Source organism: Peromyscus californicus, unplaced genomic scaffold (genome assembly GCF_007827085.1).
Source record: "Peromyscus californicus insignis strain IS unplaced genomic scaffold, ASM782708v3 Scaffold_22__1_contigs__length_63687245, whole genome shotgun sequence".
NCBI classification, from domain to species: Eukaryota; Metazoa; Chordata; class Mammalia; order Rodentia; family Cricetidae; genus Peromyscus; species Peromyscus californicus.
The window spans coordinates 14,414,094-14,436,312 of record NW_026294525.1 but is presented as its reverse complement, the minus strand read 5'-3'; the positions used below and the strand labels follow the sequence as shown (position 1 = coordinate 14,436,312).

Below are 22,219 nucleotides of genomic sequence, written 5' to 3'. Positions count from 1 at the left end.
TGGCACATACCCTGTGTTCCTTGATGACCTTCTCGCTGCCTTCGTGGGGCACCAGCTTGGTCTCTCGCTCCAGTTCAGCTCTGCACTCTTCCACGGCAGCTGAGAATTTGTTCTTTTCCACATCGATTTTTAGATGGAGCAAATGATAAGGTGCCTCTCCTTGGAGATCCTGCATCCACAGAAAGATCCAGAAAAACAGAATGAGGCTTCTGAGTAGTCATCTGTCCCATTGAGATGCCAAAATGTCCTAAACTAGTCCTCTCTTACTTGGAACTCTCCGAACTGCAGGATCGATTCTAGGACACGGATTTTTCATGTTCCCATAATCCCCCACTCACCTTCCACTGTTTGTGCAGCTTCCTCACGGCCTCCTGAAGGCCCTGCTGCTCCTGTTCTGGGAGGATGTCAGTGAGCTCATCACAGGCTTTCAAGAAAGCGTTGAGCACCCTCTGGTCCAGCTGGCTGAAGAATTCCTATCACGGAGGGCAGGAGCACAGTTAGGATGCCGTGCAGAGCAAAAACATCACAAGACACGTCACACTGAGCCTTGCAGCTAGCAGTTGCCTTCATCAAAACTTCAGGCAACTCTATCCTTCTCCGGGAACAAACTATAACCATCCTTGGTTATGAGTCAGAAGTCATCACATCTGACATTTCACTATTTCTTTCTATATTTTAAGAAAAAATATCTTTGTGGTTGCTAAACTGGTGGGGTAATCTGAAAAGCTACTAGATTACCCCTAGACCTTGATTCTATGGTGATAGGGATATAGGTCCTCTTTAGTAAATTCAGAATTACAGTATGGGATCTCCATCCCTGCCTTCCTTACCTGTAACATGTGTCAGTCATGATGACCATCATTAACCATCCCACACTCTCCATGTGCGTACCTTAATACTTGTGCTGTGGATGGAACTGTGTCCCACACAGAGCTGTATGTCAGAATCCTAAACCCAAGGGTGGTTAGATTTGGAGCCAGGGCATCAGGGACTATTAGTTTTAGATGACATCATGAAGATGGGACCTTTATAAGAGTGATGAGGTAACAGGAAAGACCTTCCAGGTCAGGTCTCCTTCCTGGCCTATGACAACATGGAAAGTGTCCATCTGTGAGCCAGAAAGAGTCCTCATGGGAACCCCTCCATCATGGCAAGCCAAGCTCAGACTGTAATCCTCGAGAATGGTGAGAAAATCCACTTCTGCCTTCAAGACCAGTGAGCTACTATTTTCTAACAGCAGAGTGGGCAATAGAAGCCACACATGTATGCACACTCAGTCTTGACCATCCTCAGCAGTATGTATGAAGAGAGATTTCAAAACCACAGTGATTCAAAGCTGTGAGAACCATAACATTCACAATTATAAAATGAGTAAGATCGATCCCTTGTGCTTTGTGGCCACAGACTATGGCAGAGCTCTAAAAAACTGTGTCCCCAATACATGCACCGTTTTTTTTGTCAGTATGGTTTATATCCAAATGCCTCTGAAATCTCAAGAAATACAATTAAAGTACATATTCTCACTGCACTACCCATTACCCAATACCATTCATCCATTACCAGTGTCTTCAGTACTAATGAGATTTAAATAAGAGAGAGAAGCATGAAGGTAGTCCCCCAACCTTCTATGACTGTGTGTCAGTTACTAAATATCAAGTGACATGGAGTCTACACTATGTTATAATATGCCATGGTGGTTTATTAAATGAGCATGAAAGGCTTAGTCACTCAGTACCCAATGACGTGGCATTTATGCTATGCTATAATATGCCATGGAGATTTATTAAATGACCAATAAAGACCTAGTCACTCAGCACAATCTATTTAAGAATATGTTTAGCAATGCAAAACTCTCTGAGCTTATAGTTTAAGAGTCTAAATCATCCTTATGCTCTGCTATCCCGGGAGCTCAAGAATGGTCCCAAGTTACCCGGCAAAGCAGTTTCTCTTGCAGTTCTTTCGCTGCTGTTTCTTGGGTCTGATGCCTTTAAAGTCCATGCCCTGCTGGCTTCCCCTACTCCCCTACATTAGGTCAGTCTTTTTATTTTACAATCTGAGATAAGTTGTCCGCACACAGGGGTCAGATGTGCCACATAGAGCAGACTCACTGTGTGCTTCCGAAGGAGTTCCTCAGGATCCCCCTTTTCTTCTAAGCCTTCCTGAGCAACCCGTAGCACCTTCTCCAACTCTGCCCGAGACTCCTCAAATTTCTTCATCAAACGACTGTTGGCTTCCACATGTTTCTTCCATTCTCCAGTTTTCTTGATCATATTCTTAATGCAAAAAATAAGTCACTCCTTGCTACCCTTGCATTCCCTCCAGGAGCCCCAAGCATACCAATATCCACAAAGGTAAGAGTCTCTTACATAAAATGAGGTGGTGTCTGCATGTAACATAGACACATGATCTGGCATCCTCTAAAACTAACTCATCTCTAGATGACTTTTAATAATACATCAGAAATGCTATGTAAATACTTGTATAGAACAGAGAGATGTACATGACATGTTCAGTGCAGAGGTGAGTTTTTCCTTAAACTTCAACTTACAGTTGATACAACCTATAGATGGGCCACCTATAGGTTTGGAATATACTAAAAACCAAAATTGGGGGCTGTTTTCTAAGTATTGAGGCTTCATTTGGCCAATTATTAATATCATTATTCGTTTAGAAAGTACTCAGAGGGAAGGTATTTCATTAGAAGGTTAATTCATTATAAGGATATTAATGTTAGGGAAAAAGTAATAAAACATTTGGTTTTCAAGTACCAGAGAGTGAGGGGTTCTGTCCTCACTCTCTATTTTCCTGGACTTACATGTCTAAAGCAGGGAGATGAACTTACCTGGAAGGCATGATGGACATCTGCTATCTGTCTCTGCAACTTTGTGTGGTCCCAATGCTTTAACACAGGGCTCAAGGTGACGAGCTTCTGGACACTCTGGCTGCCCTTCTCAATGAGTGTCAAGGTTTTCTTACAGCTTTCTTGACAAGCTAACAGTTCCTACAGGGAAAGGAAAGACACGGTGGTATTAGTTACATGCTGGAGTGAAAGGGATGGAGATGGGGACGAAAGGGAGGGAGGGAGGGAGGGAGGGAGGGAGGGAGGGAGGAAAGGAGGGAGGGAAGGGACAAAGGAAGGGAGGCACCATTGTAAGTAACAGTATTGCACAGTGTTTAGACCTTAGTGAGCAATAAGTAAAATCAAAAGTACAGAGAAACAGTTCTTTTCAAAAGAACTTGATTTAAGCAATCATTGAAATCAGTGCTTTTTATACAAGGCATTTAAATGTCACAGTGAGGTTTTAGACTTCTTTATGTTTCATGCACATCTTATTAACATTAAGGAAATGACAGAACATAAAAGTTGTCTATTTTCTGCATTCCTCTAACTGGCTGTTGGGCAGGCCTACGGCTTTTCAAGAGGACAATCAAAACTAATATACTTATCAGGTTTTAATGACACTAAGTAAATTTAACACAATGCACACTTCCTTTAGTGAATCCAATGCAACAGATTTTACATCACTCTCGTATGCTAGATTGGAAAGGATGCAGTTCAAGCCATCCTCCTTCCTAATGAGACCTAATCAAAGCAAGTGGAAGAAGACTAACAGGCCTGGGGAACTGCTTGCTCTTGCCATACACTTCAGATGGGATGCAGCAGTGACGGACAGGACCCTTCTCTCTGCTTCTCAGCCTTACATCCTACCAATCTTGGCAGTACTTAGAGTGGACACTGGAGGCAGTGTAGAGTCCACCTGGAGATAGAGTCACTTCCACCTTGAATGCATACCACTTGCACTTCTGTATTTTCAAATGTTTTGAAAAGAATATTCCAACTGTTCATTTGGATACCGTTTTGCCCATCTATAGGCAGATATTTAAAGCAGGTCTCTTGTTTTGACAAAACAGAATTAGGGCATACCTTTTCCTTTTGAACAATTAGAAGTTCAAAGGGTAGAGATTGAAAATATATTATAAAAATGTTAATATTTATTGTCAATAGTATGACTTTAATGATAGAAAGATTATTTAACCATATTTTAGAATAATTTAGGAGCCTAGGGAATGTTACCATTCCTCAATAAGTGAATTTTTATTCTATATGTCATGATATCATTAGAATAGATTGGTATCATTAGAATGATGATTGTAACTATACTATTCATAATAATAATAATGTTACAAATTATTGAATATTTATTGTAAGATGCGACCACTGTTGGCTTAATGAAGAAACTAAAGTTAATAAGTACTTAGCCATGTGTTACAGCACCTAAACTCTGATTGTTCAGTTACTCATTTCAGACACACTGCTCAATTTACTAGCTGAAGCTGCCCCTTTCATGAATTTATTTCAGTTAGTGTGGTGGCAAAGGTTTTCTACACTTATACCCTCATCAGAAGGACAGACCCATTTACAATAAGTCAAGTAAACAGCTTATTTAATTGTACTTCTCGCTAGGAGATTCTGAGCACACAGATCTGCTCACTAAATGTAAATATAAAAATTCATAGCAAGCAAATTTCCATAGCTTTATGGTTATTCAAACAGACTTATTCCCATAGTCAAAGAAAACATACCATAAGACATATATTATAGACACCTGGTTGAAATGGAGTACAATTCATAATTAATGTATACATTTAAAAAGCATATACACAAGGAATCAAGACATGAAAAACTTGTGCATTTTTCGAAGAAATTAACTATTTTATCAGCTAGTGAGGTAACTGATAAGGCCCCAAGACACATGTGTAGAGCATCACTAAGAGAATTCCTAAGAGAAAATCAACAGAAAGATGAAAAACTCGAACGCTTACATGTTTTTCCTATTCTCCCTAAAGTACAAATGAAAATACTTTACATTAAACTTTCATTGAATTTTATTCATGAAATATAATCCATAGATTTGCTGGAGGAAATATCGAGTTAAACAATTAAGTAGCCTGTGTTAGAGGGGAAACAGAGGCCTTTCAACTATGGGGGGCCCTTTCTGTTTCCAGACAAGGCAGCAGATTTGGCTGAAGAGCCAAAGTTTTTCTGAGAGCCATCATGGAGATGCCACCTCCCACATTTGGCATTCAGAATGTCCGGTCTAAGTGTACGCAGAACAGACAATGAGAAATGGTGCCGATTGCCATCACCTCAGGTGGCTGGCTCAAAGATACAGAGAAAGTTTTCTTCTCTGGATAAGACATACACTTTAGTTTGAGCTACTTGAACCCTATTATTCTGGAAAAAAAATACATTTCACACTAACTGAATTCTATTATCATAAAAAATGCTCCAACCATATTAAGTACACTTTAAAATGAGGATATCTCTGAAAGGGATTTTTCTTACCTGGTGTTTTTGTTTAAAAAGAGAGCTAGACTGGGCCTCATGCTCAAGAATGGATATAATCCCGTTGACTTTCCCAAGTGAGTCGTAGAAGGAGGTGATCTGTGTCTCCAGCTCTTCCAAAGGAACTGACAGCTGCCGGGACTCAGACAACAGTGGCGAGTAACATTCTTTGACCTTTGAAAGTGCAAAGAACAAAACAGATCCATGAGAGGCCATTAGGTCCTCAAAGTTCCAGCACTGTGCTTAGTTCTCAAGAACTCTGAGTGAGATGTTCACTTGGCATTTCAACATCTCTGAAGATGGTTCTCTTATTTTGTGCTATGTGATTCAGCTTTGCTTTTTAAAAAAAAAAAAACACAAAAATACTATACCACTGAGATAAATGAAGGGCTGTGGAGCTTTCTCATGAAATTTCATCTAAGTTGTCCATCTGGATGGCACATCACCATGCGAATTATTACAGTCAGAGAGGCAGATGGTATCAAATTCCTCTTTAAACACCATGCTATTCACTTTCACTGAAATCTGATCTGAGGCAGTCACGACTTATTACCACATTGTCTAGAGGACATGGGGCTTCTAGTTTGATGTTCTTAAGCTTTTGCCCATGAACTCTGAGCCTAGACAAACCTGTTCACCACCTCTTCCTAGATACCCATTGTCCTTCCTCATCAGCTCTAGGCTTTACCTTTCTCTGTTTGTAAATGTTGCACCCGTCCAAAGAACATGCTGTACACCAATTTATTCATGGAGGTTCCCATGTCAGAGGATGTGGACCCAGTCTAAACTGCCCATTCCTCATCTGTCTTTGTTTTCAACATCTCTATATCTACATTATCTTCATGATGAGGCCCAAAGTTCTTGGTATTCCAGAGTTCTATAAGATCTCTGCCTGACTGCCTTTGCATTGAAGTCTAGATCTTACAATTTTCAAGGCAATCCCCTCCCTCCTTGTTATCTTAAGACTTCATCCAAAGTACTATTAATACTCTCAGAAGACCAAGAAAAGGGAAGTACTCTACACTAACAATAAAAGTAATGATGGGCTGACTACACCAGCACTGTTCCACAAACAATGCTGTTGCAGAGGTGCACATGCAGAAATATGTTCATATTCTAGAATATATGGTTGAAAGATAAGCTCATCAACTGAAAGCCACTGCCTCTCTGCTGCAAAGAGACTCCACAGCCATTCACTCGAGTAACCCCGAGAGAATCTACTGTTATCTACCAACTCACTGTGTTTTGTTGATCTTTCCTGGGTTGGAGAGAAAGGCTATCAGCATGCTGCATCCCAAACAGCAGGAAGAAAACATGGCTTAAACCAGTCTGGGTAGACACTCCTGTCAACCCAGATTGACAGAAGCGTGAGTCCAGCTTATGTCCCTAGTGAACTCTAGGACAGCCAGGAACACATAGGGGGATCCTGTCTCTAAAAACAGTAATAGTATTAACAACTAAAAGAGAGAGAAGAGGCGGTGGGGAGAGACAGAGAAAACAGAGACAGAGAGACAGAGAATCTAGCTTAGATGAACACAGGACACAATCCACTTTCTCAGCTGTTGTCCCAAACCACTGGACCTGGACTAGGATGAGAGGTGCAAGTCGCAAAGCCACAGGTATGCAGCCCAGCAACTTACTGGAAAGTTGAAAACAGTGGCTTTTTATTGTACCTGTTTTTATTTATTTATTTATTTATTTATAGCAAATTTTGCTGGTGCGTAAGACTAAAATTGTTCATTACTGTTAAAACTAATTCCAACTAGAATGTTAGAATAAAATGAACTGAACGTGGTATTTATAAACTATGCCAGACTGACAGTATTTTTAAGCCTATTATTCTTCTATTTTCCCTTTTCTTTGCATTTGTTCATCTTTTCCATTAATTCTGCAATAGTCATTTCCCCTGCTGGTCTCTTTACTCTCACTCTTCCCCCTCACTTCATTGACCTTCATTTACCCTCTGCCTCCTCCTCATACAATCCTGAGATTCACATGCTGTTCCTCTTACTTACTAGAAGGTGATCACCTGCACTAAGTTAATTTTGAAAACAATGAACTCTTAACATTTATGTTTAGATAAAAGATTCTAATGGAGCTCTCAAAGCTCTTAATAAGAAGACCCTCAACAAGAGGGCCTATGCTAGCAGAAGACATGCATAGACAGATCGGATTCATATGAAGTAAATCTTTTTTAAAAAACTAATTTATTAACTTTATGTGCATTGGTGTGAAGGTATCAGATCCCCTGGAACTGGAGTTCCAGACAGTTGTGAGCTGCCACGTGGGTGCTGGGAATTGAACGTAGGTCCTCCGGAATAGCAGCCAGTGCTCTCAACTACTGAGCCATCTTAATAAAATCTCAGCTCAATACCCAGTCTTCTCTTCTTCCTCTTTGCCCTCACCTGTGTCCATCTCTCCTTTGCCCTCTCTGTTTTATAACATTGAACTACCCTCTCCTCAAAAACACAGATTTTTCTACTGAAGCAGAGCCTAAATTAAGAGAGGTCTCAACTGGTATCGGCATCCCATTTTATTTTTCAAATATATATTGAAGTTTCTAAATCAAGACTCACAGTATGGCTCAAAGGGATAATTAGTGGACCAGTCAAGGATGGGTAACCAATGAGGTAGGAAGCATCTAAAGGCAGTACGGTTGTCCCACAGCATGTCATAATGTGAAGTATTTTCCCACCTTGGCTAGTTGTTCTTTGAGTCTGGACATGGTTGTAAGCATTTCATTAGCTTCTTCTTGGGGACTTTCTTTGGCAATGAGATGTGCTGTCTTGGTAATCATCTTGTACTGAGCATCCATTACAGGCACCCTCTTCTCAATATCCTGTGTGAATCATTAAAGCCGCTTAATTGGTGCACAACACATGTCATATCAGTTGCAGAATCCCACAAAAGGTGGGGTAAAAGTCAATATGCACCGTGTAAAATTCTATCCTCACCACCAACTCCTGTAGCAAAGCCTTTACTTTCCTTTTTAACTGTCATGCAGGCAACACTATCCTAAATGCATACGTTAAGAGTTCTTTTTTAAAGTAATCGAATATTCTTAACTCAACACCAAGATTAGTTGACATAACATTTATACTTTCTAAAATATGTTACTGCAATATGGAAATACATATGTAAATGCATGTAAATAACATAGGGGAAATACTGACTTTAAGAATTAAACTGATATTTACTTTTTTTAAAAAAAGCTATTGTCACTGGAGAAAACTTAGAAATTTAGTATGGTGGAAATTTCAATTTCTTATCATCTCACACAGTGGCAATTAAAGTCAATACCTTACTACAGTTGCTACTCTTTTCTCTTATGTGTGTTTATACCTTTAAAAGTTTTATAAAAATTAAGACAACACTTTGGTCTGCTTTTCTCATTTAAAAAATTCTTCAAGTTTCTTCTGTTATTAGATAATTCTGTTATTTCACTTTTGAGATCCATCAGTTTTTAGGAGGATGTAAATGCCAAATTCATGCACCAAGCCATTCATTGTTTAGGGCATTTATTTGGAACTCCTGTATAACATTATTTTTGTTTTTTTGGGTTTTTTTTCCTGATATTTCATAAATTTTATGGAGGAAAAGAATCCCATGTTGGAAAATTACTTTGAAATTACTTCATATGTTCAAAAGATACCTTTTTAAAATTCAAGTTTATTTTCTGTTAAAGTCAACAAATATGTAGACCCATCAAAATGATCCTTAGGACACAAAAACAGCTTTTTTGATGACCTGAGCGACCTAGCTAATTTTTATTTTCACAGTATGCTTTTCACTTTTTGATTCCGAAAGTTCTTACCTCCAAGTCTTGAATTAATAACTTGACATTAATTAGAGAGACCTCTAAGGGCTCAGAGAGTTTTCTGTGGGCTTCGGTTGCAAAGCCAGAGAGGGTGGTGGTGTAGTCTGTGTATTCTTTCTTCATCCTGTCCATCTCGTCAGCTCTTGCATACTGTGAGGAGAGCATGGAAAGAAGCATTTGAACGCCATGAAGCTATGATTCTAGACACTCACAGCCTTCACTGTGACATATTCTCATATACAGTAAGAAAAATTCTAAACTCCTGTTTCTTATTTTAGATAAGTTTGAAATAAATCCAGTTACTTTGACAGAAAAAAAAAAAAAGGAAGGAGAAGGCAGTGGAGAGCCAGGATTTGAAAAGTAATTCTTTCTGTCTATGCAGGCTCCATATGTCAGTATAATCCTTAACCCAACGCTACATTCTGTGAATGCCCCTCCGTCATACACAGCAAAGAATGAATAGTTGGCAATGAGACACAAACAGTTTTAAACACTTCTGTCTCCTACCTTAACAAGCCCAGTAAAACTGCCTCTCAGCTAACTGCCTGTCACATCGATAACACACACATTTGAAGTGAGCGTAGATTTGAAAGACGTACTTGCTTGACTTCCATGAACAGCTCTCTCCACCGACCGTTTAGCAAGAGTAATTGCTGTTTAAGGTCGCGGGAAACGATCTCATCACAAGTCTCGATCAGGAAATTGCCAGCGTCGTTCATGGCTGTGTGCTGCTGAATCCAGTGGGGCAAATTTCGAAAAAAATCCTAAGCAAGAAAGGACATGCACTCGTAAGCCATAAGCCAAATACTAATAATGGATATGAAAATAAAGTGTTTGCAAGCTTTAAGATAGAATTCAACTCTCTTCCAAAACTCAGATTTTAAATAAAATTTCAAAGTATGAGCTAGAAGCACCAGATGTCTTTGTTTTTCTCTCTCTCTCATTTTCTTTTTTCACACGTACACGTACACATGCATGTTTCATGGTTCTACGGCTGCACTTGTGTGTGTATATATATTTGCACATGAAGGCTGGAGAACACGGGACCTTAGAGTACCTTCCTGCAAGTATCAGTGGCTCCATCATCCACCTGTTTTGTTTTCTGTTTTCTTTTGAGCTGGGGTCTGGCCTGGGACTTGCCAAGTATGTTAGGCTGGCCGGCCAGTGAGTCATAGAGATCCATCTGTCTTCGCCTCCCCAGAACAGGAATTGCAATCAATAGCCACTACATCTGCATATTTTAACATGGATTCTGGGGACTCAAATCAAGTCCTTATCATGCACTTTACTCACTGGACTGTCTCTGAAACCCAACTTTTTTTTTTTTTAACCATTGAGCTCTGCTCTGCCACCCAGGCTAGTCCCAAACTTGTAGGCTCAAGCAATCCCCCACAGCGAGGCAAACAAGCATCTGGGACTACAGGCACACGCTAGTGCACCTGACTCTGTGTCATCATCTATGAACATATACGGCGCATTTTGCTCAAGGCAAAACAAAACAAGAGACCATTTTCTTATTCTCATTTTTCTGTAGGAAGCAGCAATCAATGCTTCAAATGTCAGAGACATTTTCTTGCTGTTCATACCAACAATAATGAGTGCAAGCTGTCTAAAATTGGAATATGAATGTATGTATACACATACATACATATATACATACACACACACACACACACACACACACACACACACATATATATATATATATATATATATATATATATATATATATATATATTACATTCAGAGATCAAACAAAACATTTTCAGGCCAGACATTTACATCAAGGACACTAAACACAGTAGCCTCCTTTCTTATTTACGTAAGGGAATGCACTTGGCGGTGAAACAGCTTCCGTCTCATTTCAGACTAGGCGCTTGTGTTCACACATGCACACACTCATCTCAGTGCCAACGTAACTCAAACTTCATTCCATAAGCTGTGTGTGGGAGGCTTTCCCACACAAGTAGCTGGGAACATTCCTGTTTCTGGTTGCTGCATTTCTTTGGATCAAACCAACACACATGACATGCACCAGGGCATTGTTTCATCTGATTAGTAAAAGCCCAAATCTGCATGGGTCTATGCTAATCACTGCCTTTAGATGTACAAGAATATTTAATCCATATCAATGGAGAAACAAGAGAAAAATACAAAAATGCTGCATCGCTTGGTATAAACACACAACAGATGAACAAATCTTGGATAATTGGTAAATAATAAAAGAGGTAATTCATTCCAATGTATGTATTGTACTTCTTTATGGGAGCTTGACAGTATAATGCCTTTTATATGTACATTGATTTTCCATGTGAAAACATCAGGTTTACATAAAAATCATATACATTGTATATACAAACAAATTTGTATGTATACATATGCATATACACGTGACTGTCCATTTTATTTTACATGTATTTCCATGTAAGGGGTGTTGGAGTAAGACAGTTACTGTTGTGCACACACTCATATGTGCTTAAACATTGTAAAAAGAAAAATAAAAGAAAAAAGTCTCCCTCCTATGCAGAATTGATTGAGTGGTTATAATATCCAAAAAGAATATCTAAAGAGATCAAGGTGGTGGTGGTCCAGCTATTCCATGGGTATGTACTGTTATACAGATTCAGTCCCATGTCTGTGTGTGTGTGTGTGTGTGTGTGTGTGTAGACCTTGTGTAGGTAATCACAGCTGTGAATAGGAAACCTACAAAGGCTGAGCCCTAGACAGGTCCATCTGTACAGACCTCAGTGTGCATATAGCATATAGACCTCTACTGCCCCTTAGATTTGGCTACCCTTTTATCAATAGTTGATTACTACTACTTACTGCCCTTCTGCATTAAAAAGTAGAATGGATTTACTTTTATTTAATTAAAAAGTAGAATGTTTTAACACAACTTTTACTAGCCAGTATTTGCAGGTCTAATTTCATTTAACTCACCTAGGGGTAAATCTCTTCAGTGAGAATTCTTGAGTCACACTTGCAAATATCTGAGAACCACTAGTCAACTACACTGTGAGAAATCTCTCCTTCATGAATCTGCAGCATGTCTTTTCCTTTTGTGTGAAGTCTTACCTTCTTGGCATTTTCCGATTGACTCAGCATTTTTTCCGCATCCTCTAGCCAGGCTTGAAGACTAGCCACAGTATCACCATAGCGATCCCAGTTGGAGATCACCTCCTCCAGCATGCTCCTCACGCTCCTCACTTCCACAGAGAGATTTCTCCACTGAGCGGTGGTTTCATTCATGAACTTCATCACATTCTCAGCTTCTCCCACTGAATCAGAAACAACCAGTTTACTGTCTCCATTCTGTACTTAAAACCATCCCGAGGTGTTTTCCTGTGTTCTTACGCACTGGCGGCAAGAGCATCTATCAGACATACGAGATTCTATTCCCAACAATTACGGCAGAAATTTACAAATTGTAAGCAAACATATCTTCCAAAGTTTATCTTCATAGTAATTTAAGCTCTCATATCTATATTCAAGTTATTCTACCTTTTTTTTGCCTTTAATCCCCTTGGAATTGAAACTAGGCTGAAAAACTGCAACTTAGAAAAATGAATGCTTATTTTGTTCTATCATAGACGATTACACACAGAAAGACTGTCATTATGCAAGACAAATTCCTCACAAAGTCACTCTGTCCTCTTCAAGTTAAAAGCATAGCCACAGCCGGGCGGTGGTGGCGCACGCCTTTAATCCCAGCACTCGGGAGGCAGAGCCAGGCGGATCTCTGTGAGTTCGAGGCCAGCCTGGGCTACCAAGTGAGTTCCAGGAAAGGCGCAAAGCTACACAGAGAAACCCTGTCTCGAAAAACCAAAAAAAAAAAAAAGCATAGCCACAAAGTTATTAAAAAAAAATCACCATAAAAAATAGTTGATCTGACTCCATAGAAATTTTAAATTTAAGTTTTAAATTCTACTTAAGTCCACACCATACCAACTTTCTTTTCTTATTAGTGGCTACTAACTGTATAGGATGCTCAGTTTCATTATGACACTTTCATATATGCATGGAAAGAACGTGGACCATTTTCACTCCAGTTATCCTCACTTGCCCTTCTTCTCCCTCCTACCACAGCCCCCTCAGCAAATCCCACAGTGTGCGTTACCTGAGCCATCTGCCTTGACATACATTTCAGCTGTCTGTTTCAGGATCTGGTATGTCACTTCGTATTGTTCAAAGAACTTGCTGTTTTCTATAAAAGACTAGGAAGAGGGACATGCTTGGTTAGTAGAGAGCAAACATTAGGCCTGTGCACAAACGACAAGGTTAATTCATAGGTTTATGGGCACCGTATCCAATTCCCCCAACCTTATTCTACTGGGAAACACAAAATCCCACTGTCATGGATTATTCCGGTAATACGAAGCCCATATACTGTGCCCACATTTTCAATACCAACTCAACACCAGACTGAGAAAATGTTCTATTTCTTCACCACACACAGAGGCTGTTTTTTCCTCAAGAACAGAACTTTCTCTAGAGGATCTGGGTCTAACATTTAAAAAGTGCTAAATTTGGGGGAACATTTTAATATCCCACTGTGCTAGAGCTGTGGAAGTCTGTTGTTCTTTGAACATTAGCCCTGCTGGATGACTGACTGCTTTGAGGGACTTCCAGTTAAAAATAAATGACAGTGAAAACGATTTCCTTAAATAATAAAGTAGAAAGTTTAAAAATAATCGCATATGCTGTCCATATTATTGATGCTTTCGTATTCCAATTACCTAGCACAAAAATTACAGACTAAGATAAAGCAACACGTGTATCTGCATACATAATAAAATCAGTATTAGCATATGGAGACCATGAAATCGGGAACACACACACACACACACACACATACACACACACACACATACACACACACACGCACGCATGCACGCACACACACAAAATCTTAGGTTTTTATTAATATTGTTTTTACTAATGCTCAACTCCCTTCCTGTTCAAAAGATTACTCTTATTACTCCAAGTACAAAATCAATACAATTATAACTGGCAATGTGTCTCCAAAACCTCTTTAAATTCTCCTACTAGCAGAATGGATTTTTAAGAGTTTAATCAATTAAAATAGTCAAGAGGGATCATCACTATGATAAAATGACAAGTTATGCTTCACAAACTGGACTCTTGCATAGTATGCTAGGAGTCCTGTATAATATGCTAATAGATGCTTCATGTAGAGGCAAAAGCAGTTCATAAAGCAATTTCATAGACATTCCTAGATTTTTACCACTGTTTACCTTGTTTCAATCTAAAATTTTAAAGTATTATATATTAACTACAATGAAGACTATTTTATATTTACAGAACATTTATAAACTAATTCTCTAGAAATAAAGTGAATGCAGAAAGCTATGAATTCCATGGTCTGAGACCCTTCTGTGGCTGATATTTTATTGAATGACTTTAATATGTTTTATTGTGTTTGGCTGAGACCAGATTATGATAATAGTAGTCACTGTACTGACCAGGTAAATTTAAAATATCATTTGCCTGACTAGTTTGCAAATTAACTACAAATGAATAAAATATACTTATTTTTATATTTATTTTGACCTAAAAATAGGAGGGGAGGTAAGAATACAATCAAATGATTCATTATCTTTGAGCTTTCCCATTAGAACAGTTAGACAATTGATTTAAAAAATAAATCCCATTTGTTATTTCAAACTTTAATTGGCCTTTAATTTGGGCTCCTTTTTTTGCTAACTATGGAGATGTCATTGAACAATGACGTTTGTCTGGGTAAGTCACTTTCACAGAAGGCTTGCTAAGCCTCCTGTTTACTGTGCTAGACATACCTCTCAGGAAAATGCACATTTTAAATTAAAGTGACAAGCTTAATTTGCTTTATTAAAAGTTTGGCTAAAACTGGCTTACCGAATCAAATGACTATTGGCATTGATGATAAGACAAGAAAAGCTGAAGTGGCACTATTGACTTTGAAATTAAAACATTAGAAGTAAAGACATTTCTGCCTTCAAAGTATAGACACAATAAATTAAAAACTTATTAATTCCACTGAGAGAGCTAAACCAGATACTTATAAATCCTTTAAAATTTAGTCAGGGCTGTTTATTTTCATTAAAAATTGTTGTGAATTGTAAGGGAAATATTCATGTTATTTATGTTGAACTTTGCAATTTCCACAAATTCAAGAGATCATCTTTCTTTCATATTAAGGATAGAAGTGTTATGTTACTGTTTACATAGCAAAAGTGGACATTACTTGTTAACTAGCAAGATCACTGTAAACAATTCTGAAATCAAGGACCAAATCAATGCATCTGTAATCACTGATCAATAGCGTATGATCTAACTTTTAAATATAAAAAAGGCTATTATTAGATTTATTTATTTGTCCATGTGCTTTGTATGTCAGCATATATGTGCCATGGGGTATTTGTGAAAGTCAGAGAACAATTTGTGGGGGTTGGTTCTCTCCTTCTACCATGTGGGTCCCTGATTGTCCTCAGGTTATAAGGCTTAGTGGCAAGATTTACCTGCTGAGCCCCCCTCAATGACCCACATGTCTACTTATTTTCATAACAAGTGTGAGTGCATTTTTCAAGGATTTAAAGTACTCATTAGCTCATACCCCAGCTAGGAAGCATATTCTGCAATTCTCCAACCCTAAAACATGTGTTACCCTCTTCTTTTGCATAGAATTAACGTCACATTTAGAACTGAAACCAAGGATGATGACTCTTCATAGCCTCAGTATCAGTTTGCTTATTAGAAAACACAGTAACACACTATGTTTATATTTTTCTGTTTTTTTTTTTTTTTTGGTTTTTCGAGACAGGGTTTCTCTGTGTAGCTTTGCGCCTTTTCCTGGAACTCACTTGGTAGCCCAGGCTGGCCTCGAACTCACAGAGATCCACCTGGCTCTGCCTCCCGAGTGCTGGGATTAAAGGCGTGCGCCACCACCACCCGGCTCTATGTTTATATTTTTAAGTGAGGAAGAAAAAAATTAGATGTAAATAACAGACTTTATAGTTTCACTGAAAATCTTGACACTTTTTGAAATTGTCTCTTCTGAAATGAATAATTTTCTTTAAAACTCCAAAAGGATGAGAGATACTTTGTGGGGTGTGACACAGAAGGAAGGCGGTATACGAAGTCTACCCTTTAGAAGGATCTCTATCATTTTTGGTTGCGGTCCTAGTCTTTAATGGATGAGCCATCTCTCCAGCCCAGCATCTCTCATTTCACTACCACTATCATCATGCTAAAATGTGAAAAACTCAGGACAGACACCATCATAGAAGCGTCAATCATTCACAAAGTCATGTGGGCAGTGCATAGCTGAAACATGGTTAGAACACACTTCACTATGGCAATCTTCCAGTTCCCCCCAACTTTCCGCCATGTTGCCTAGACCACAGATAAATAGCAGTGGTAATCTAGCCACTATGGTGCACAAGAGTAAAATAGTATTCAATTTGAAATGCATTACAAGGAACTAATGATTATGAGAAGAACATTCTTTAATTCACTACAATTCAATAAACATCAAAACTTTGGTCTCTAAGTTAAATTTGTTCACAGGTTATATATTTAAAGAATAATATTGGTAACATGCCTGCAAAGGCTTTTGGTTTGGAAATATCTAGACTCACATTCTGACTCCATTTGTTGCCACTGTGTCGGCTGGAGCACAGGATTGGGACAGTTAAACTCCAGAACCAGCTGCACGGTGCTTCATCAATGTTTACTGTAGGGTTTACTGGAAACAGCCTGTAGGGTCTTCCTTGAGGTGGAAAGTGGAGCACTCAAAGGGCCACAGTTATTGAAATGATTCAACAAAAAGGACCTAACACCACTTATGGAGGCTTTAACCAGGGCCTCTTTATTGGGGGACTAGAGTACACACACAGTGAAAGCTGCTGGGAATGTGGGAAGATGGTCCACTTTACACATATTCGAAATTTCCACAGCAGTTTGACGTTAGAACCTCAGTGAACTCCTTAACTCCATGGAGTGGGCAGGCAGTGCTGACTCTCTGCCGTTAACATCAACTCTCTATTTATATATCTTTCGAGACGTTTGAAGAGAATTATTAATATCATTGTTTTAGAACATCTACCTGGTAAGGCAGTCCTATTAGTTACTCAAATCTGATTGGCTGTTCTTAAATAGCTAGAACAAAGGATGGAGCCGGTGTAATTAACTCCTGGGCTCAGAGTGCATTATTTGCTATGACTAAAACTGAAGATACAAATCCATTCCTCCATTTAATATTTATGAGACTAAAGCAATTGCTAGAATTTTAAAAATGGATTTCTTATCCTTACCAAAATAGCTACAAATGAATAAAAGAACACATCCTAACAGAGTTCACAACTTTTGAAACAAATGTTTCCTAGACCATTTTAGAGAATCTAGAGAAAAGTACTAACTGCCAGGCAAATTGTTTGTTTGTTTGTTTCGAATTCATGTAGCTCAGATATCAGTTAAAGAACAAAATTAAAATATAACAAAGCCGATTATGTTTCCAAGGTGCTTGCAAAGAGACACAGTTTTAATATGAATTAAAGCACATACTCTGTGAGTCACTATGACTGGTCAGGTTGTAACAAGCTAGTATGTTAAAAGTTTAGTGTTTATAATTTGGAATCTGTGTTTAAAGATAAATGTTAGAAGATAGGACAGAGATGCACTGTTAACATGAATACTTTCAACCTAATGTTGCAAATAATTTGTGTAGGGGCATGATTAGTTGATTAAGAGGAAATAAATGGACTTTATGAAACATATTATATTAATTATATATAAATGGAACAGCCACATTCTTTCTATTGTTTAGTTGTTGTTGTAGATAGAATTGGGATTATTTAGACCAGAACATGAGATACTCTTTAAAAATTAAATTTGTACATAGATTTGTAGACAAAATTGCCCAATATCTGGGTACACCCAGACACAAGTTCTGGGAAGAGATTCATGCAGCAAATGTAACATGTGTACGGTCCCCATGTGGACAACTGAAAACAGTTAACTATTTTCTCATACTGGGAGCTTAGATGGCTGGAGGATTGTCTTTAAGTATAGTAATTCAGTTTTAAAGGACAAATGGAGTTACAACTAAAGATATGTGAATACACACACACACACACACACACACACACACACACACACACACACACACACACACACACACACACACACACAGAGAAAGAGAGATAGAGAGAGAGAAAACCCAATACACACAAAACTCTTTTGGTAAGTAATAAAGCACCATTACTAAGGTTTGGGGACGATTAATATGGGGAACCCTCCCAAAGTCAGAATTTGCAACAACAAATTCCAGAAAATCCAAGTTGCCATTTCCATGTGCTTGTGAAAAGCTCCACACCTCAGATCCACCCCACGGGACAAAGTGGTGTTTTTACACTTAGATTCCAGGTGGACCTCTGTCTGTCAGAGCGCAAGAGACTCACAAGATAGTTTTGCAGCAGCAGCTCCACAGACTCTCGCCTCCCGTACTTGATGATCCAGGACTTCAGCTTTGACTCAGCGAGGACCAGCAGGGACAGCAGACGGTACTTCAGTTCCAGAAACTCCATTTTCATTAAGTGCAGCTCGGATGTGGAGGACACAAAATGAAACCTAGGAAGAGACAGGGAGAATTCACAGGATGTAACTAATAGTAACCGAAGGAGGCTGGCCGAACCTGTTACATGCAGCCTTCTAAATATCCCTGCTCGCGGTCAGGGGATGATCCGATTCCTTTCTTAGCTCAGGGTTTCCAGGGAAAAGAGGATTGATTGAAGCCTTTGGTTTGGTTCTCTTCCCTGCTAACACATCTCTCATCTGTTTCTTTTATAAGCTGTTTTTGCAATGTTACATAATGTTCCTTACAGTATTGAATAAAAATACAGCCTATGATGAAGAAAGCGTTTCTGTGATCTGCAAGCTGTGGGAACATTCCAACTCACTCGCTCCAGTTAATAATATATTAGAATGTTGGCACTCTCAGTGTCTGTGTGGGAACCCACTTTGCATTTACCAAATGTAAGCATCCCTGTTAAAATTATAACAATTCATTTTGGAAAAGAAAAAAAAATACGAAAAAGAATACAAAAGCATCCATCTGACATTTTATTTTTTAAAAGAGCCTTCATATAAAAATCGGACATTCTCTTACCTCTCAGCCATGTCCTCTAGCTGATCAGCAGGCATTGGGATCCCATTGACAGACCTGGTCTGGTAGATTTCATGGAATGCTCTTTTGTGGGCATCTGTATTTTGAAGCAGATCCTAATATACAATTTTAAAAAATTTTTAAATGAGGAAACATGTTCCCAAGAGGCTGAGAAGCATAATTTCCCGGCTGTACTGATGAGTCAATGTATTCAACAATTTGTCCCTGCTACCTCCTTCTCACGCAGCCGGTGCCTGTCATGGGCTTTTACCTAGAACGGCAGCCCGTGACTGTGGAGAAGCCACTCTGGGAGAGCTGGGTCTAGTCATCACGGCATCTTTAAACACACATGACACTTGCCCAGAAATGCATTCAGACCTCTTAAAGGTGTAAGATCCAGGGACTGTTTAATCACTGCCAGAAATAACCATTTCAGTGTTTTGCCTGGGGTTTGGAGAGGCGGGGGCTTTTGTTCGCTTGTTTGCTTTGTTTTTGTTTTTGTTTTTGTTTTTTTCCCCCTGAAAACTGAACACACCAAACTTAACCCCTTAATGGGGACAGGATTTAGCTTCCCTACTGTTATTTTCAGGTTGAGTGTGTGAGGGCTACTTTAAATACTATTTCCAATTACAATAGACTTTGAAGATACCGTTTGGTCAGAAACTTCCCCAACATTACGGGAAACAACCTCCAGCTAACTGAGAAGAGATCAAATGTGATGTTTATCAATGCTGTTTCTCAACTTTATGCAGCGGCTTTCCATCTCTTTAGGTTAATGTGAATCTTTGGTCTGTTGTATATTTTACCAGCCACACACTTTTTTATAAAAAGAATACATCTTTGCTGCCAGCCCAAGGCTATTTCTCTCTCTCTCTCTCTCTCTCTCTCTCTCTCTCTCTCTCTCTCACACACACACACACACACACACACACACACACACACACAAACACACACACACACACACACACACACACACACACACACACACACACAGGAAAGAGTAGGGTGAACAAACAAAGCTTATGACATATTTCCTCACACTTGGTCAATTTTCCCCTGTAGCAGAATAAATAATAGTGTGTGAGTTTAAAAAAAAAACAAAGTAATCCAACAAGGAGGATCAATTCAAATTAATATTATTTTTTCTCAACTATTTTCCACTGGTACAGTGGTGAAAGAAGCAGGGAGGTAAAAGACACACACTTGGGTAGACAAATGAAAGCATTTAGAACAGGAATTAAAATGTAAGAATCTGGGCCAGCAAGAGGGCCCAGTAGTAGGGTTCTTGCCCCAAACATTGACGATTTCAATTGGATCCCTGAAGCCCATGTGGTGGGAGGGAAGGGCTGACTCCCACAAGTTGTCTTCTGACCTCCTCCTGTGCACAGGCATGTAACATTCACATAAATAAATAAATGAACAAATAAAGCAACAAAAGGCTTATAGATGCTTGACTCCCTAACAGACAGGTTAATGTTGTCAAAAACCTCAGTCTAAACGATTTCTGTCCTGACAGATTTCTCTGTGTTTACATTTTGAAGTCTTTAGGAACCTAAGTAAACACACACACACGCACACACAAACACACAAACATGCACGCACGCACACACATATTCACAAGTCATTCACACCAGATGGTGGGATCTTTGACCCCCCAAAGGAAAGCAGAGACAGGGCTATTTTAAGAGCAGTTGTCGATGGTGAACATTGTCGTCCCTCTCCCAGCTTTTCAGCATGCCAACACACCTCCACGGCATACGATCCTGGCTCAAACGACCCTCAAGTGACTTCAGAGGAATTTGTACCTTCAGAGCTACCTCTCATGTGCTGTACCTGACATCTCGCATACCCCGTGCACTGAGAAAATTCTTTACAAAAATAAGGCAGACACAAACATTTCACACATCTGCACGGGAGTGTCTATAGCTTGCATACGCTACTTGTTCCTAAGAAGTGCCCTCTCGCTGTAAAATGGCTGGATGCATGCTAATTCCACTGGGCGTACAGCAATGCATCTGAGATGTCAGGCAAGAGGAACAAGCAAAAGCAGTTCAAATGAGAGATACAAGCATATTTGTATGTAGATGAGAAAAAATTAAAAAGGGAAGTTTTTGGAATTTTTTAATAAGAGATACATCTAACCATTAAGAATATAGGAAGGCTGGAATTGCTAGAATGCAAAATACATCAGGAGACTCTAACTGGAAGGTTTCACAAGTATCATAAATAATCACAATAAGTAGTGAATTTATTGATGATCAGAGTTCCACATTAATAGAAGATACATTAATTCAGAGGTTGAATGTACATAGTAAATGTCAAAATATATAAAAACTGATAAAACAGAATAGAAGAAGCTGGTCCTGGGTATGGGTGTGGGAGAGCTGGTCCCTGTACCTCATCTGGACACTACAAGAACTTGCCCTGGTGGCATGGGTGTAGGAGAACTGGTCCAGATGGTGTGGGTGCAGGAGAGCTGGGCCCGCCCCTTATTCACTGCAGCACTCTGGAGAGCTGCCCCTGGTCACCTGAGTACAGGAGAGCAGGTCCTACCACTTGCCTGGGCAGGGTGGGAGAGCTGGCCCTGGTGGTATGGGCACGGGAGAGCTGGTAGGCTGACCAATTCAGCTACCACCCATGCCCAGATCCAGGGCTTTGAGCTGGCCTATGCCAATATCTATCTCATTGATGAGCTGTTGGAGTGGGTGAAGGGGCCCATCCTGCAGAACCTACAGGACTCAGGGCAACAGCAGGATATCTAAGGGGAGTCTCAGTGAGGCTCCAGTATTGATAGTGTGGCAGAAGTCAGAGGCCTCAAACCAGACCAATGACTCATCGCAATGAACATTTGCAAGTAAAGTTTGTTGGACTAACGGGCACACTGTGTGACACA

At 39.3% G+C, this 22,219-nt stretch overlaps 1 protein-coding gene across 18 annotated transcripts in view; it reads right to left on the bottom strand.

Moving 5' to 3' along the window:
• The window catches only part of Syne1 (spectrin repeat containing nuclear envelope protein 1), a 477,641-nt gene that overhangs the window by 308,915 nt on the left and 146,507 nt on the right, over positions 1–22,219 (bottom strand). For all 18 annotated transcript variants that reach the window (XM_052750951.1, XM_052750933.1, XM_052750946.1 and 15 more), the window contains 12 exons: positions 19,330–19,442; positions 18,623–18,791; positions 13,282–13,378; positions 12,240–12,442; positions 9,764–9,928; positions 9,162–9,314; positions 8,043–8,186; positions 5,348–5,521; positions 2,843–3,001; positions 2,109–2,273; positions 339–473; positions 11–169 (listed from right to left, as the gene is read on the bottom strand). In XM_052750951.1, the coding sequence (XP_052606911.1) occupies positions 11–169; positions 339–473; positions 2,109–2,273; positions 2,843–3,001; positions 5,348–5,521; positions 8,043–8,186; positions 9,162–9,314; positions 9,764–9,928; positions 12,240–12,442; positions 13,282–13,378; positions 18,623–18,791; positions 19,330–19,442 (1,836 nt within the window). The remainder of the gene's footprint in view (positions 1–10; positions 170–338; positions 474–2,108; positions 2,274–2,842; positions 3,002–5,347; positions 5,522–8,042; positions 8,187–9,161; positions 9,315–9,763; positions 9,929–12,239; positions 12,443–13,281; positions 13,379–18,622; positions 18,792–19,329; positions 19,443–22,219) is intronic.